Raw genomic sequence first — 13,854 nt, 5'->3', positions numbered from 1 at the left:
TTACAATTTTAGTGTTTTATGGTAGCATGCCAAAAACATGTCAGCATAGTCTCTGAAGCAGGAGTATGTTGCAAAATTTAAATTACAAAGCATTGTCTCATCAGAATGACACTTCTCTTGGGATTGAAGCATTTTGACATTTAAAAGTCATACAAAGAATGCAGGCACATGAAATGATTCAATGCAGCTAGTAGCCAACACACAGCAGAAGCTACATATGAGACAAGGGAAAAGAGAGAGAGAGAAGAGAGAAGAGGATGTGTGTCAAAGGATGGGAGAAGGAAGGGGAGAGTGAATGCACACTCATATGAAGACGGGGGAAGGTAATTTTACCAATTCTTTCTTGTTGGTTCACAGAAATCACTAAACTGATTGCTAATTACAAAGTGTCTAAACTCCAGTTTTCAGGAAGAGGAAATTAGCTTAAGCCTTTCTGTGGAAACAAATCCTCAAAATCCTTTACTTTTTAAAGTACCAATCTTGTCTGTTTCCCTTATGATGAATACTTATAAATTCTGAAGTTGTCACGTTCTACTGTCTAAATGTACAAATACATAGCTTCGGAAATAAATGCAGACAACAAATAGGAAACGTGGTATGGGCAGCAAAGGTAAGAAATATGTTGGACCTTCAGCACTTGAAAACAAACCTATGCAAAGTGGTAGGGCTGAAAGTCCAACCCAGTATGCAAACATCATACCAGTGTTAATAAAAGATGGAGATTAAGAGCTGCAGCTGGTAAAAAAGTTTTCTAAAGAAAACTGGATTTTTGACTGAAAGACCACTTTCACAGAGATTTATTTTCCTCAGAAGATACAATGTCCTGCCGTTTGCGATGTCTCTGGAAAGGAGACTCCTCTTAGAAGTTTCCCTTTGAATCCCAGTTAGTGAGAAAGCCAACGGCCTCTGATGGAAGTTACCACTCAGTCCTGGCTACTAAACATTTAAAATTCACTTCTTTCAATTTCTAGTACTCTTGAGAGCAGCCTTAATATGAATCCAGGGATGTGACAAATTCCACATCCTCATCTTGATGTTTCTGCTCAAGAAATCTGAGACTGCCTGTCCCTGAGATGACTACCCCAAATCAAAACTGATAACCTGAAAGAGGGCAAGAATATCAACAGAATATCAAAACTCAGTTAGATTCACAGAACTCAGAATTTGTAGCAGACAGGACAGACCTGTATCACAAAACCTGTAAAGGACACTGCTTGTGAAAGCCCAAATTTATTGCAAGCAGTGACAGGCTGCTAAAAACAAATAAAAAGAGAGGAAGGTTGAAATGACAAGATAAAGGACTGAATAAACACATTAACATCAGGGTGAAAATTTTCAAAGTCATTCCTTATTTTTAATAATAAAAGCCTATCCCTAAATGCATTCTTCACCACAGTGCAACAATATGCACTTTTTTTGTGTGTGTGCATGGGTGTTGAAGACTAGAGATTTGGGGTGGGGGGTGGAGGTTCAAATAGATCCAGGGCATTTGCAAGCAAATCAAAATTGTTTGCAAAGAGCCCCTTCCTGCTGGTGACTAAGCCTTCACCCAAACAGTCAAGAGGAAGGGGTATAAGTAAAGCATTGCAAACGAGCATCCCGATTGTATCAGAGTGGAGACGACTAGGACAAACAAACTCAGGAAGTGTCAGGGAGTTAGAAACCGAGACAAAATCTATGGCACTGAGTGGAAAGTGAAGAGATTGTGCCGATCTGCAGAAAGGTCACCTCTGGGTTGCACTGTGCCAAGCTTTTTCAAAACCACTTTATTTTGACTATAATACAAAACTGGCACACACAGCTGGCGACGGCTGCAGAGGCTATTCAAATGTTAACACTCTCAATGATAAACAGCCAAAAAAAGATCTATGTAAGCAAATTGGAACAAACAACTAATCTAAATTTGGTTGCTAAGAGACAGAGGATTTCAGCCAAAACCAGCCCCAAGCCTCAAGAATACTTTATTTTTGATCAAGAAAAGTACCTGTAGATGACGCCATGTTGGTGAAGAAACATGAGTGCTGATGTGACCTCTGCTGCATAAAAGCGGGATCGAGGTTCGTCAAATTTGCGTGAGCGCTGAATTTGAAACATTAGGTCTCCTCCATTTACATATTCCATGACGAAAAAGAGGCGGTCCTGAAATTAATTAAACAGTGCTATTTAGCTAATTTCTTTTAGTCACACAAAGGACTGCTTGAAGCTACACTTTAGGCGACTGGAGCATTTACGTCAAGAAATGAAAGAAACAAACGCTACAATTCTGAAAAAGGAAAAGCTGAGAACCAAAATCCCCCAAACCTAAAGAAAACAAGACAAGAGCCTCAAATTGAGAAATGAGAGAAAGGGAATAGAATCAAAATGTAGTAATAAGCAACACACACATGAATCTCCACACATCAACAAATACATATGGAATTATAATCAATGTTATATAACAATGGAGATACTTAAATGATGCTGTTTCTTTTAAAATTTAGACATAACAATGAAGAGATAAAGTCAATTCTGTCAACTACTGCCAGGCTGCTGGGCAAATTTCAGGCTCCTTATTTCTTCTCTTATCTCTTACCAGCTACTTTGTCTGCAAAGCACCTTTCCCAAGTTATGTAAAAACAAATTGGAATTGTTAAGCTATAGAAACCAGTGCTGCCAATCTCAAACACTTACATATGACTTTTTGAATTGCCTCAAACTCTGTCTTTTTATTTTCTTCTGATGCTTATCCCTTCAAAGTTCAAGTTTTCAAGCCTATTTCCATGACGGAGAACTAGAAATGAACTTTACCTGAGAACAACAACTGAGATTCGCAGGTAATCACCCCATTTTGGTGCGTTTCAGAAAAAGAACCCCAAAAGTTAAGCACACAGTGAAATAGTCAGCACTGAGAACACCAGTAAACTAAACGTGTCCTTGGTCTCTTGAACCATTTATGATCTAAACTGGCAATGCAGGTGAAGGCATAAGCGAAGAAATGACACACATCCACTTGATATAATTTAGATCCTATTTTCTGTAAACATTTCTTATAAATTTTCATAGTTTTCCCTAATCTGTACTAACAGCACTAAATCATCAACTCTTTGCCCATTCACCCTTGGTTTGTAAGCCTACTTCACATTCTTTATTTCCTTACTGTAAAATATCTACATCTATATGCACATGAGTTTAGACAGAGGTGGAGGTAATTCTCATGTGACACGGAGAACGTATCTGAGCATATACTCCTTGCTCTGCATTAGCTCACATGACAAACTTTCGTTCTCTGGTCACACAATACACAGGTGTGTGAGCATGGGACTTCAACAAAGGAAGCCCCTCTCCAACTTTCAGGTCACACTGCAGTTTGGCTCTAGCCCATGGTGCCTGGTGTGCTGGGTTGAAGACGAGGAGACAAGATATGACATTGCTTTGGACAAGCAAAAAACAACAGAAGATGGAAGTTAATTAACCTCCCACAAGTGAATCCAAGCTTGCAGATTACGTAGTTTATAAAACGAGTCCAGAAATTCATAAATGTTTGCCATTTGTCTTTAGTCATCTACTCCACGGCTCAGATTCAAAGCATAGCACTTAAAAATATCCTTAAACTTAAGCGTGTGCATTAATCCTGCTCATTAAGTGCCTAAATGTTATACTTATCAGGGATGCTTCCTGGAGGAGGTTAGAAATGTTTGGCTGACTTTTTGCTGATTACAGAAAAAGGATGCAGAAAAAAATGTTGTGCCTTTCCCCCTGTATCTTGGGAACACAGAAGCTGCTAGACTGGATCAAATTCAGGATCCAGGTGGACTGGCATTCTTGGTAAAACATTGCTAACAACTTTGATACGCTTTCCAACATTTTTCTTACCATTCCCTAGTAAGGAAAACCTACTAAAGAATAGCATCAAAGCTTCTGGCTGTATCATATGCTCAAAAGAGCATGGCTTCAGAGCCATGCCTTTGTTCTTTTTGCAATGCTCAGTACTGCTGCTAAGAAACATTCAAAATCATAGTGCAGATCTCTTGACATCAGTGTAGGCTTTAAATATCACCTTCTTTTCTTGTTTTAAGCAAAAATATGGGTCCTTGTGCTATCTCTCTGATTTGTCTCTGGAACCGATGAGAACTATAGCCTTGCTTTTAAAAGAAAATCTGATCACTCTCAGATGGTCTTATGATTTCAGAAGCTAGAGCTTAAGGAAAACACCAAATGCAGTCAGTTTTGTGATAAAGCGTAGTCAAAAGCATAGCTATATTGGTACTGTAATGTAACATAAGAGAGTACAACATCCCTAAGAAGATGATGTAGGCATTGTCCTTTGTTAGGCTCCTCATCACCGCGCTACAGACTGAGTAGCTCTGGAGAGTAGTTTCCGCTTGAGTGTCCCTTTGCAACACGTTGCCTTAGATTATCTCACATGGATATAGTTCAGTGTTTCAAGTACAAAACCCATTTGGCCTGCAGGCTGGGGAGTGTCTGACTAACATTTGGCTAAAGTAACTTCTCCTAACACTTGTTGAAATGGAACTTTCTTACATTGCTATTTTAACCTTTCCAGAGTCAACAGTCTGGATGTGAGTGGGTGCAACGAGGAAAAGGAAGCTGCAATTCACATTCCTCTGAGCAGCCATACTCATTCCCAACATTGCTACCTTTTTGCTGCACCTGTATCACAAATATAAAACAAATGATGCTGATGCAAAGTGATTATGCTGCCTCTTACAACTCTGACTCCCCAATGGTGATCCTCAACTTGCCACTGAGCTGGGAGCTGCTATTCCCAACAGCGATGGCACCCCTCTTCCAGCTGGTAGGGATGGTGCACACAAAAAAAAAAAAAAAAAGGCTGGTTTACACAACTGTATAGATCAGGGCCATTTCCTAACATGTCAGGATATACATGGTATCATTTTTTTATTAAATTCTATATGTTTGATCCAAAGAGAACCAATGTTTTTGTGACATTCACCAAATGCCTAACTGGTGATTCTAAATATCAGAAATTGCGTTTAGTTAAAACTTCAAGTTCATTTATTTTGGTTCAGTACTTTGTAGGACATTTCCAGTTTAGCCAAAGGAAAATTTAACCTGGATTGTTTAGCTGAATATCTTGTCATTAGACAGTCTGAACAAAAGCTTTAGCAGCAGCTCCACTCCCAGAGCTGGAGAGTGCTAACTCTCCTGTCCTCTTTCACATCTTCCTTATGATGAACATCCCCTTCTCAATTTGAAGGGGTATTTCTGGCAGATTCTGCAGCTTAGTTGACCACCTCTTCAAAAGTATACCTATTAAACCCAGAATTAACAGCTCAGTGATTGAAATTGCTCTGTTGTTGCATTTTTCTGCTATACACTGATATTTCAAGTTACTTTTCCAGCTTTCCTGGGTTCACATTTCATCTTCCTAATGAGAATTCACAGAAATGTTCTCTGTTTACAGTGAGTCTGGGAAAGGGTTTGATTTTGCGATAAGAAAAATACAAATTCTTATCCACTAACAATGGGGTAAACAATAAGATGCACAACATCCACATCCACAGCACGCCAGAGTTTCAACATTAGAAGGTACCATCTGTTTTGATGAAATACGTTCAGTCCCTATGAAAACTACTTTCTTAAAACCACTCTCTGGTCTTTTTTTGGTCAGGACAATGACATGATCAGCTGGGACTCAAATTTACATGAAAAGAGGATGCAAGAGAAGAGACAATCTTCTATGAACATGAGCTGAGATTGGTAAGTCCGTTTTTCTCCCGATTCCCATAACCTCAACAACAGACACACTATTTTGATTTTTGCTACATAAAATTTTTCGCTATCTTTCATCAAAAGATAATGATCAAAATCTAGGTTCCTAATCCTCTGACTATTTTCTTTCTGTCATAATGTAAGTACACACACAGAGTGACCCAATGAGACCTCTGTGACTTCAATGCAGAGAGGATTTCATCCTCAAACAGTAATTGTGAAATAACGTATTTTGCCTGATTATAAGCATCTCGCTACATGTATCATCAGATATGTTCAAATTTGAAGCGGGAGAATATAAAGTGAACACTCTAAAGAATTATACATTAAGGGACAACACAGTGTTTACTCAGTTAAAATTGAGATATAAGGTATGACTTTATCATTGCTTGTGTTCCAAAAGAAAATTGAATGGGTTTGGTTTGGATGGCATTATTTTTGGACTCCATTTTCATAACATTTGAGAAGTATGTTTTGATGAACAAAATAAATGTAAAGCAGTCCTGGGAACTCTTTAATTATATGTAAACTGAAATAAAAGGCAAAATCACAAAAAAAGACATTATAGATTAATCCTCTCTTGGCACCTATAAAGCAAAAAAAGTACTGCAAAGTAAGCTAACGTTTTCTGAAGTAATTTGGTTCTTTTACAGGGTTTATTTTAGCCCTTAATCATACCTGCTTTTCCTTGAATTTCTCAAAAGGCATGGCTGAATGAGAACACTTAAAATAATAAATGGAAAGAAAAAACAGAGCAGAGAGCACGGGTAAGAGATTTTAAGAGCAAAGTGGACATGAAATAAACAGGCTAGAGTTATGACAAAAAAAGTTCAATTTCACTCTGTATTTCCATAGTATTTTCTGACCATAAATTTAACTACTATACTGGAATGCATAACTGCCTGTCTTAACATCTCTATTATTCCAGTCCCATCTCTTGACTTTCTTAATTGAGATAGTCTCCTGCATGCTTTGCATCATCAAAACTGGACTCCAAAAGCAACCTCCCTTCTAGTCTCCATCCCCATCACTATCTGAAGAAGTACACTTGTCACTTAAACTAGAAATCTTGTTTCATCTTCTCTCTCATTCTATTCCTTTAATTGTGCCCCAATTTCATTTTTTATCCTCCTTGACATTCAAAATAGCCATCCTTTAGCTCTACAGTAAATCCTTCTAACTAATCCTCTACTCTTTATTCTGATTATTACCACAACCTTCCCTCTTCAAAAGCATTCTCTGATTTTTAGTTTTATTTATATACTTTTTGTTAACATCAGCCTATACATTATGTGCACTCTCTGCCAGTTTATATTCACTTCTTTTTAGATGTTATGAGTTCCATTGGATAGAGCTTTTACCTTTTGTTTCTTTTGGAATAATGTACATATTTAATTGGGTAAAAGGGTGGTCATTTCCAGAAACATCAATAGTAGTAAACTCTCAGGACATAACAGACTCAATCCAGCTCCTTTCTGTGGAGGTGTGATTAATGACCAAGACATTCCCACTAGTAAGACCAGATAATCTTGCTGATCAGTTTTGATTTAACAGATGACACTATACAGTTTATTAGTTGTTTAGATGTAGAATGATACCATTGTTGAGGAACAAGCTTCTACGTAAACCCTGTATGAAAGCTTAGACATGGAAAGACTTTGATGTAATGTTTACCTTAATTATTGTGCAGCCCTTAAAAATTTTTTTTAAAATTGTTATCAGTCATTAACCTGTCTGTCCTCTGTTTGTTTTCCAATTAAAATCTCATTAACATTAGATTGCAGCTTAAAGACAATCCATTGATAGACATAAGGCCAAGTACAATTATCACTGCAATCCGAAGAATATAAACTTTTTTTTTCTTTCAAACGAGTCCTACCAGCTGGGGAACCCGATATGCAGTTCAGCACAGCCTCATTACTGAAATATTACAAACCAAAAATAAATCACACAATCTGTCTCCCAGTTTCAAATCTGAGATGTGCATCCATGCTACAAGCCTGAGAACAAATCTTTTCACTACTGTTTTTTGTCTCCCAGTTCAACCCTTACAACACTTAAAACCAGAGAATTCAGGAAAGGCATCAAACATGGACTCCCCAAGTAAAATTCACAATTGATATATCTTACCAGCCTACTCCAACTACCATTTTTTCCTTCATTTATGTTTTCATACAATTGGCTGTGAATAAATTCTTCCTGATTCTCACTAGTTCTCTAAACTAAGTTATTCGTGTGAATACACTTTTTACCTCCCAATTTCAGAAAGTTGTATTTGAATTAGATTTCTCCAGAGGCTACTGAAAATATCAGGGAAACTAGTATGTGTATTAAATACAGGTAAATTTAAATGCAAAATAGTTCATATTCTAGTATAGTACTGTTACATAATGGAATATGTTTAGCCACTAAACTTGTTGCAATACAAAAGTCAAAGATATAACTTTTATTGCACAAGAAGTCAGATAAATATATCACTTTGGTATGCTCTGTAAGATGATATTTTATTCATATCATGCATGTATGGAATTCTTTTCCAACTCGTACAAAACTCTGATTACTTAACTCTATTTAAACAGGATGCTCAAACAGTTTGTTTAAAATTACCTAAAACTACAGCAACTGTCCCACCCCTCGGAACTTGAATAAACATTTCCTGCTTCTGATGGAAATTGCACAGGCATGTTGTACAGAAAAATATATGCAAACCTTCAAGACCCTGGAAGACTAACCAGGGTGGCAGATTCATCTTCCACACTCCCAGCATTAGGAAGTACAAATAAAAAAAACAAGAGAAAAACCAGCTACAACACTAAAGAAAACAACAAAAAGCTCTCTCCTGTTCATTTGATTCCTTTTTGAAGTTTACAGTAACAGTCTTCAACAGGACACTACGACACGTTATCTGTCTCTGATTTCAGTGTTTATACTCAGGGCTAATGGTGCTGTTTTTCCTGTTTTGTACCAGTGCTTTCATGGAGTTCCAAATAAGAAGGGAACAATTTCTATGAATCCCATATTTCTTGGAATAAATGCCCTGTACATAGGAACTGCTATCTTAAATTTCACATGGGACATTTGCATCTTCCACCTAACAAAAAATGCATGCTTTCAGATTTTGTATTAAAGGAATTTTTTGTCAATCAGACACTTCAAATTTCTCTCAAGCTGGTGAATACTATTATAGCTAGGGACTTACTGCTCAGTTTTACTCAGCTTTGCCCAGTATTCAATTTCGAATCCAGTCTTTTTGCCCCTGAAAGAAAGAATGACCTCAAAGCTAAAACATAGACTGGAGAGAGTCAAAGAACCACACAAAATTGGATAAAGAAGTCTTGCAAGGTCATCTAGCTTATCCTACAGCTGACAGGCATGATCAGCTGTACCTAAGCCAAGGGGAACTAACCTTTTCAATGCTGCAAGGCATTCTCTGGGCACCGTGAGCCAGCGATCTAACCCGGAACCTGAACAGCCCTGCTGAGCGGACTCCATTTGGCCTACAATGACCTAGAAGCAGAAGTTTCTGCTAGTCTGGTCTGCTGGAGGGCAAGTGGGTTTGTCTGCACTCCATTGCAGCAGGGTCTCCTGCTGTGCCAAAAATGCTCTGTTCTCTTCTCAGTCCCCTTGTCAGCAGCAAAACCAGTAATGAATAGTATTCCTTGGACATATTCTGCCTTGCAGGCCAGAAAATTGCATCAGTTCCTGAAATTAATCTGATCAGCTCTTAAAAATCACCACTGATTCCTTGACCTCCATTGGCAGTCTATTTCAGTACTTGAAAATACCACTGGGAACTCTTTTCACTGCTGCAAATCTTTTGCATTACTTCTTGTGCTTACCTTACTCAAAGTATCAATTCCTAGCTGTGCTGCAAGTTATATACTACCTTCAGAGAAACACTTCTGTGCTTTCCACTTTTGTTTCTCACACAAAGAACTGGTTATTGATTTTTCTTGATTTTACAAAACTGATCTCCAAATATTTCTATTCTGTTCGTAGAAATCCTAGACATTATGTCAATTGAGAGCCTGTGGGATAAAAAACACTTATAAAGTCTTGCAAATGGTTTCAAGAATAGCTGGCCCTCCTTGAGACGTTGGAATAATTCTCAAAAAAGCCTCTCTACCCTATCGTACCATACCATGTGAAGGGCCAGAAAAAGCTACAAATTGAATACAATTAGTTTCCAGACAGTGCTTTCAGAACCAGCACAGAGGTTCTCAAAACCTTTAAACTGTATTACTGTAAAGACTTGCATTGTAGCATTTACTCATCTATAACATGAGTTGCTGGAAAAGGGTTTTTAAGCAAGATGTTTGTCTGAGATCTCTAATCTTCATAAAGCAGACCTGGTACGTCGCTTTTGTCATGAGAGACTTATGTTGCCTCCCTCTGGAATATCTATTGATACTGGAACAGAATGGGGTTTTTAACATGTTTTTCATGCCCCTAGCACACCCTATAGTACTGTTCAAAAAGGAAAATATGGCTAGTGTATGTACATTGAGATAAACTGGCTGACTGGGGGTGGGGAACTTAGTATGTGCCAGCAGTAAGTCACAGAACTATGGAAATTACAACTTACGATTCAAAGCAGGAAACATTAGCCAGGATCTCGTGGACATCACCTGTTCTTTTCAAAAAACATCAAGGGATGATTAGGTTTTACCTAGACTGGCATTCAAGAGGGAAGTCTTGTTTAATGATTTTTCCTAAGACAGATCCAACAGTACTCTAAAACTGTCCAAAATTAAGAGAAGCCGGCCTGTCCCAAATTTGTAGCGTGAAAAAATGCATAATTTGGTTATCCCCTTAGCACTAAAACTTCTAGAAAAGTTTAGCTGATTCTTTCAATCATTCAAAGAATCTAATCCCACATTACTGTGGCCACCAAAATCCACTGACTTCAACATCACTTTGGAAATGTACAGGTCTTCATCTGTACCACAAATTTTAGAATATGATAAAGTATGGATATGAATAAAATATATAGCCTAGAATCTGCAACTAACACTCATATACACATCAGGAAAACAGATGAAGGTTACATCCCTTACACAGAGCTTTTTCCTGTGTAATTTACAAATACCTGATGTTTGAATACAGTCTTCCTACTGTTTTTTCAGATAATGAATTCTGTCAGATTACTATCTGGGCCAAATTTACTACGCATTCGATTAGCTGGTGTATCAGGCTCATACTAGGGAAAGTAAAAAGAAAATTTGGTTCAAAATTTCATTAATCCTGTTTTTAAAAAAAAGATAAAGTTTAGACTAATTCAATGCAGCACAGAAACAGCAGGTGGAGAGTTATCAGCCTGCTCTCCCTAGAACTGTCATTTTACTCACTGAGAACATGACATAGAATTCTGGCTCTACTTGAGCTTCTTGAATAGACAAAAATTTCATATTAAGACCCTGAAATAGTATCATGTGAGTGCAAACATTTTCATTTTTTTTAGTGTCTTCCCACTTTAAAAGAGAATTACAATTTTGGTTTTTGTTCTGCTCAGTCACTAATGGATATTACGCCTTCTGCATGTGAATGTTTTCTGTGACACCTGTAATATAACATCTAATGTTCTGACACAGTATCTACAGGGCTTAGTGGTGAGATTCTTTTTAGCTTAGATGGGGTTTAGATCAGGATTAAATTTTTAATGCTGTAATATGTGGAATTTCTTAGCTGAGGGCATGCAATGAAGATGCAAAACAAATTATATGCATTGCCATTTCATCAGCTTGATCCCCTACCATCTAACCTTAGAAATGAATTGCAACAAAAAGACTGCTAACTTTGGGAAAATATTTAACCCCAATTTATCCTGGAGAGATGTGTGTTCTGTTGTCACTGGATTTTTCTGGGAGTTGCTGCAAATCTTTCAGTCTGCCCCAAGCTGCAGTGTTGGTAGCCATGAGCTCCACGGTGAGCTCAGGGAAGGGCTGCTGCTCCCTGGTGCAGCAACCCTGATGCCTGCCTGCTCCCTGAAAGCCTAAACAAGCCCCGAGAGAAGGGACCCCAGAAGTGTGCCAGCTGGTGTAATACGCTCTTTGTGCCCTTCCTCTCATACAAGGGAGAAACACAGCTTGAATCCTCTGCAGAAATGGCATGTTTTGTAGTTCTAGTCACTTCAAAAGGGATATCAAGTAGGAAAGCTTCTCAGGCCATTTCCCTAATACCTTCATTTGATGACAGATAAGCTGTGAAAAGCATCTTTTATGAAATTCTTTGATCTCATCTTCTTTTGGTGGTGTTTGTAAAGAAGAACTGTTCTGGTGAGATAATTTTAAAGACTTCTCATTTAATGGCCTGATGCACATAGCAGAATATTATATCAAGCCTGCAAAATGTCATTATGCAGAAAATGTTACAATGTGCAGGCAGCTATTAATATTCCTTTGTTCTAATTTTATAGGAAAAATATAAACACTGTCTTCCAATTAGAACTAACTATACAGTTTTTGAAGGCACTTCAGAACTTCTAAGAACAACTTTTAACCTGTTTATATTCTACCAAGGAGCTTAGACAGAGATGGCACATGTCCTAGGTGTCTCCTCAGCCCCTAGGCTGGTTCTGGAACCTTTCTTGTCTTTATAATTCTTGTTTTCTTATGCTGTCTAGGCATCTAGTTTATGTCTTTGAGCACACAGGGAAATTAATCAGATGCTACACAACTAATAGAGAACACCCTGGGGAATGCAGCCAGTTGGTCCAGCAGCAGTGGTATGAGAAGGAAAAGGAACCCAGTTAAAGAAGATAATGAAAATTATGGGAAAAAATACTCCTGCAGCAACCATTTGCTGAGAAATTATCCATTATTACTGAAAAAAAAAACCAGAAGTAATTAGCTGAGTGGGCAAATCTTTATATCACAGTCATGATACGTGCTTTTTGTTTCTAGGTATGCAATCAACTGACCAACAGGCAGAAGTTGTCTTCTCAGATCTATGAAACCATCAGTTGTGATCCAGGAGGAAACTACAATGTCTTTACCAATGAGTTGTATAAAAGCTACCCAAAGAAGTCTGTTGAGATATGATTTCTAGTCACATATATCAGGACCAGACATACTGAACCAAACTGGGCACTACAGCAAAAATACACGAGCATATTTTATATTTAAATTTCACTGTCTAGATTGTCAGAATTAGAATTTCACTTAGAAAAATCATCAAAAAGCTAAAATCTTTGTAAGAAAAGAAAGCACAGATGCATAGAGCTTTCCTCTCTCCCCATGTAACAACAAATTTTTGCCATTGCACCAGTCTATGAAAGGAGAGTTGTCTTGTGTTACAGAATTTGGCACTGGAAAAACCTGCTCCTTCTTCCAAGCTCAAAATTGTGCTTGCCCATGAACAGAGTAGTAGACACTGTAGAAGGAAAGGAGGCAATGCAGAAAGGTACAAGAAGTTATTCAAATATTCGATATGTTGTATTGTAAGTTAACTTGGCTAACAGGAGCTTGAGGTGAACATTAGTGTATTTATTCAGAAAGAAGTAAACCAGAATTCTGCAAAAGCTTTCAAACCTCTTTCCCTGCAATGTGGGAATGAGCTTTGGAAAACTGTGCTGCAGCAGGGCCAGCTTCTATATGTACTACCCAGATATCCTATTTAAGATGCTCTATGTGGTACAGAAACATTTGCTACCAGGTATTCTTTACTGCTTTTAAATTGTTATTTTTGCTTAAGCGAAAAAGGGGTGTGTGTGAAAAGACTGGTACTTACCCCACAGCTAGTATTTTTTCTGAAGACGGATCACCAAATGAAACTCAGGAAACAAAATATGAGCATTAAACAGAGAGTTTTTACCAATTTCTCAGTACAAGCTTCTTATTCTTTGGAACTGATAATTTTCCAGTCTCTAGCTGGCTAGCATCTCCCTTACATTCATCAATAAGTCATTCATAATTAATGTTCCCATCAGAGCACTCCTTTGCATGTTCTTCATACTTCCTTACTCTTACAACCAATTCAATAATTTTGCACTAAGGAAAAAAAAAAGGATTATTCACTGATGCACCTAGCAGCACACAGTATTTTGTATTCAGCAATTTTACAAGTCAGAGCAGAGTAAAACATTCTTTGGCCTTGTTTTAGGGCTTGATTTTCTAACTTTTG

At 37.7% G+C, this 13,854-nt stretch overlaps 1 protein-coding gene across 2 annotated transcripts in view; it reads right to left on the bottom strand.

Annotated features, from left to right (window-relative positions):
• Positions 1 to 13,854, bottom strand: part of PRKCE (protein kinase C epsilon) — a 309,344-nt gene that overhangs the window by 51,953 nt on the left and 243,537 nt on the right. For both annotated transcript variants that reach the window (XM_030036001.2, XM_030036000.2), the window contains exon 11: positions 1,985 to 2,139. In XM_030036001.2, the coding sequence (XP_029891861.1) occupies positions 1,985 to 2,139 (155 nt within the window). The remainder of the gene's footprint in view (positions 1 to 1,984; positions 2,140 to 13,854) is intronic.

The sequence above is a fragment of the Aquila chrysaetos genome, chromosome 13 (genome assembly GCF_900496995.4).
Source record: "Aquila chrysaetos chrysaetos chromosome 13, bAquChr1.4, whole genome shotgun sequence".
Taxonomy (NCBI): domain Eukaryota; kingdom Metazoa; phylum Chordata; class Aves; order Accipitriformes; family Accipitridae; genus Aquila; species Aquila chrysaetos.
Note: the sequence above shows the minus strand (reverse complement) of the source record. Positions and strands in the feature narration are given on the sequence as shown.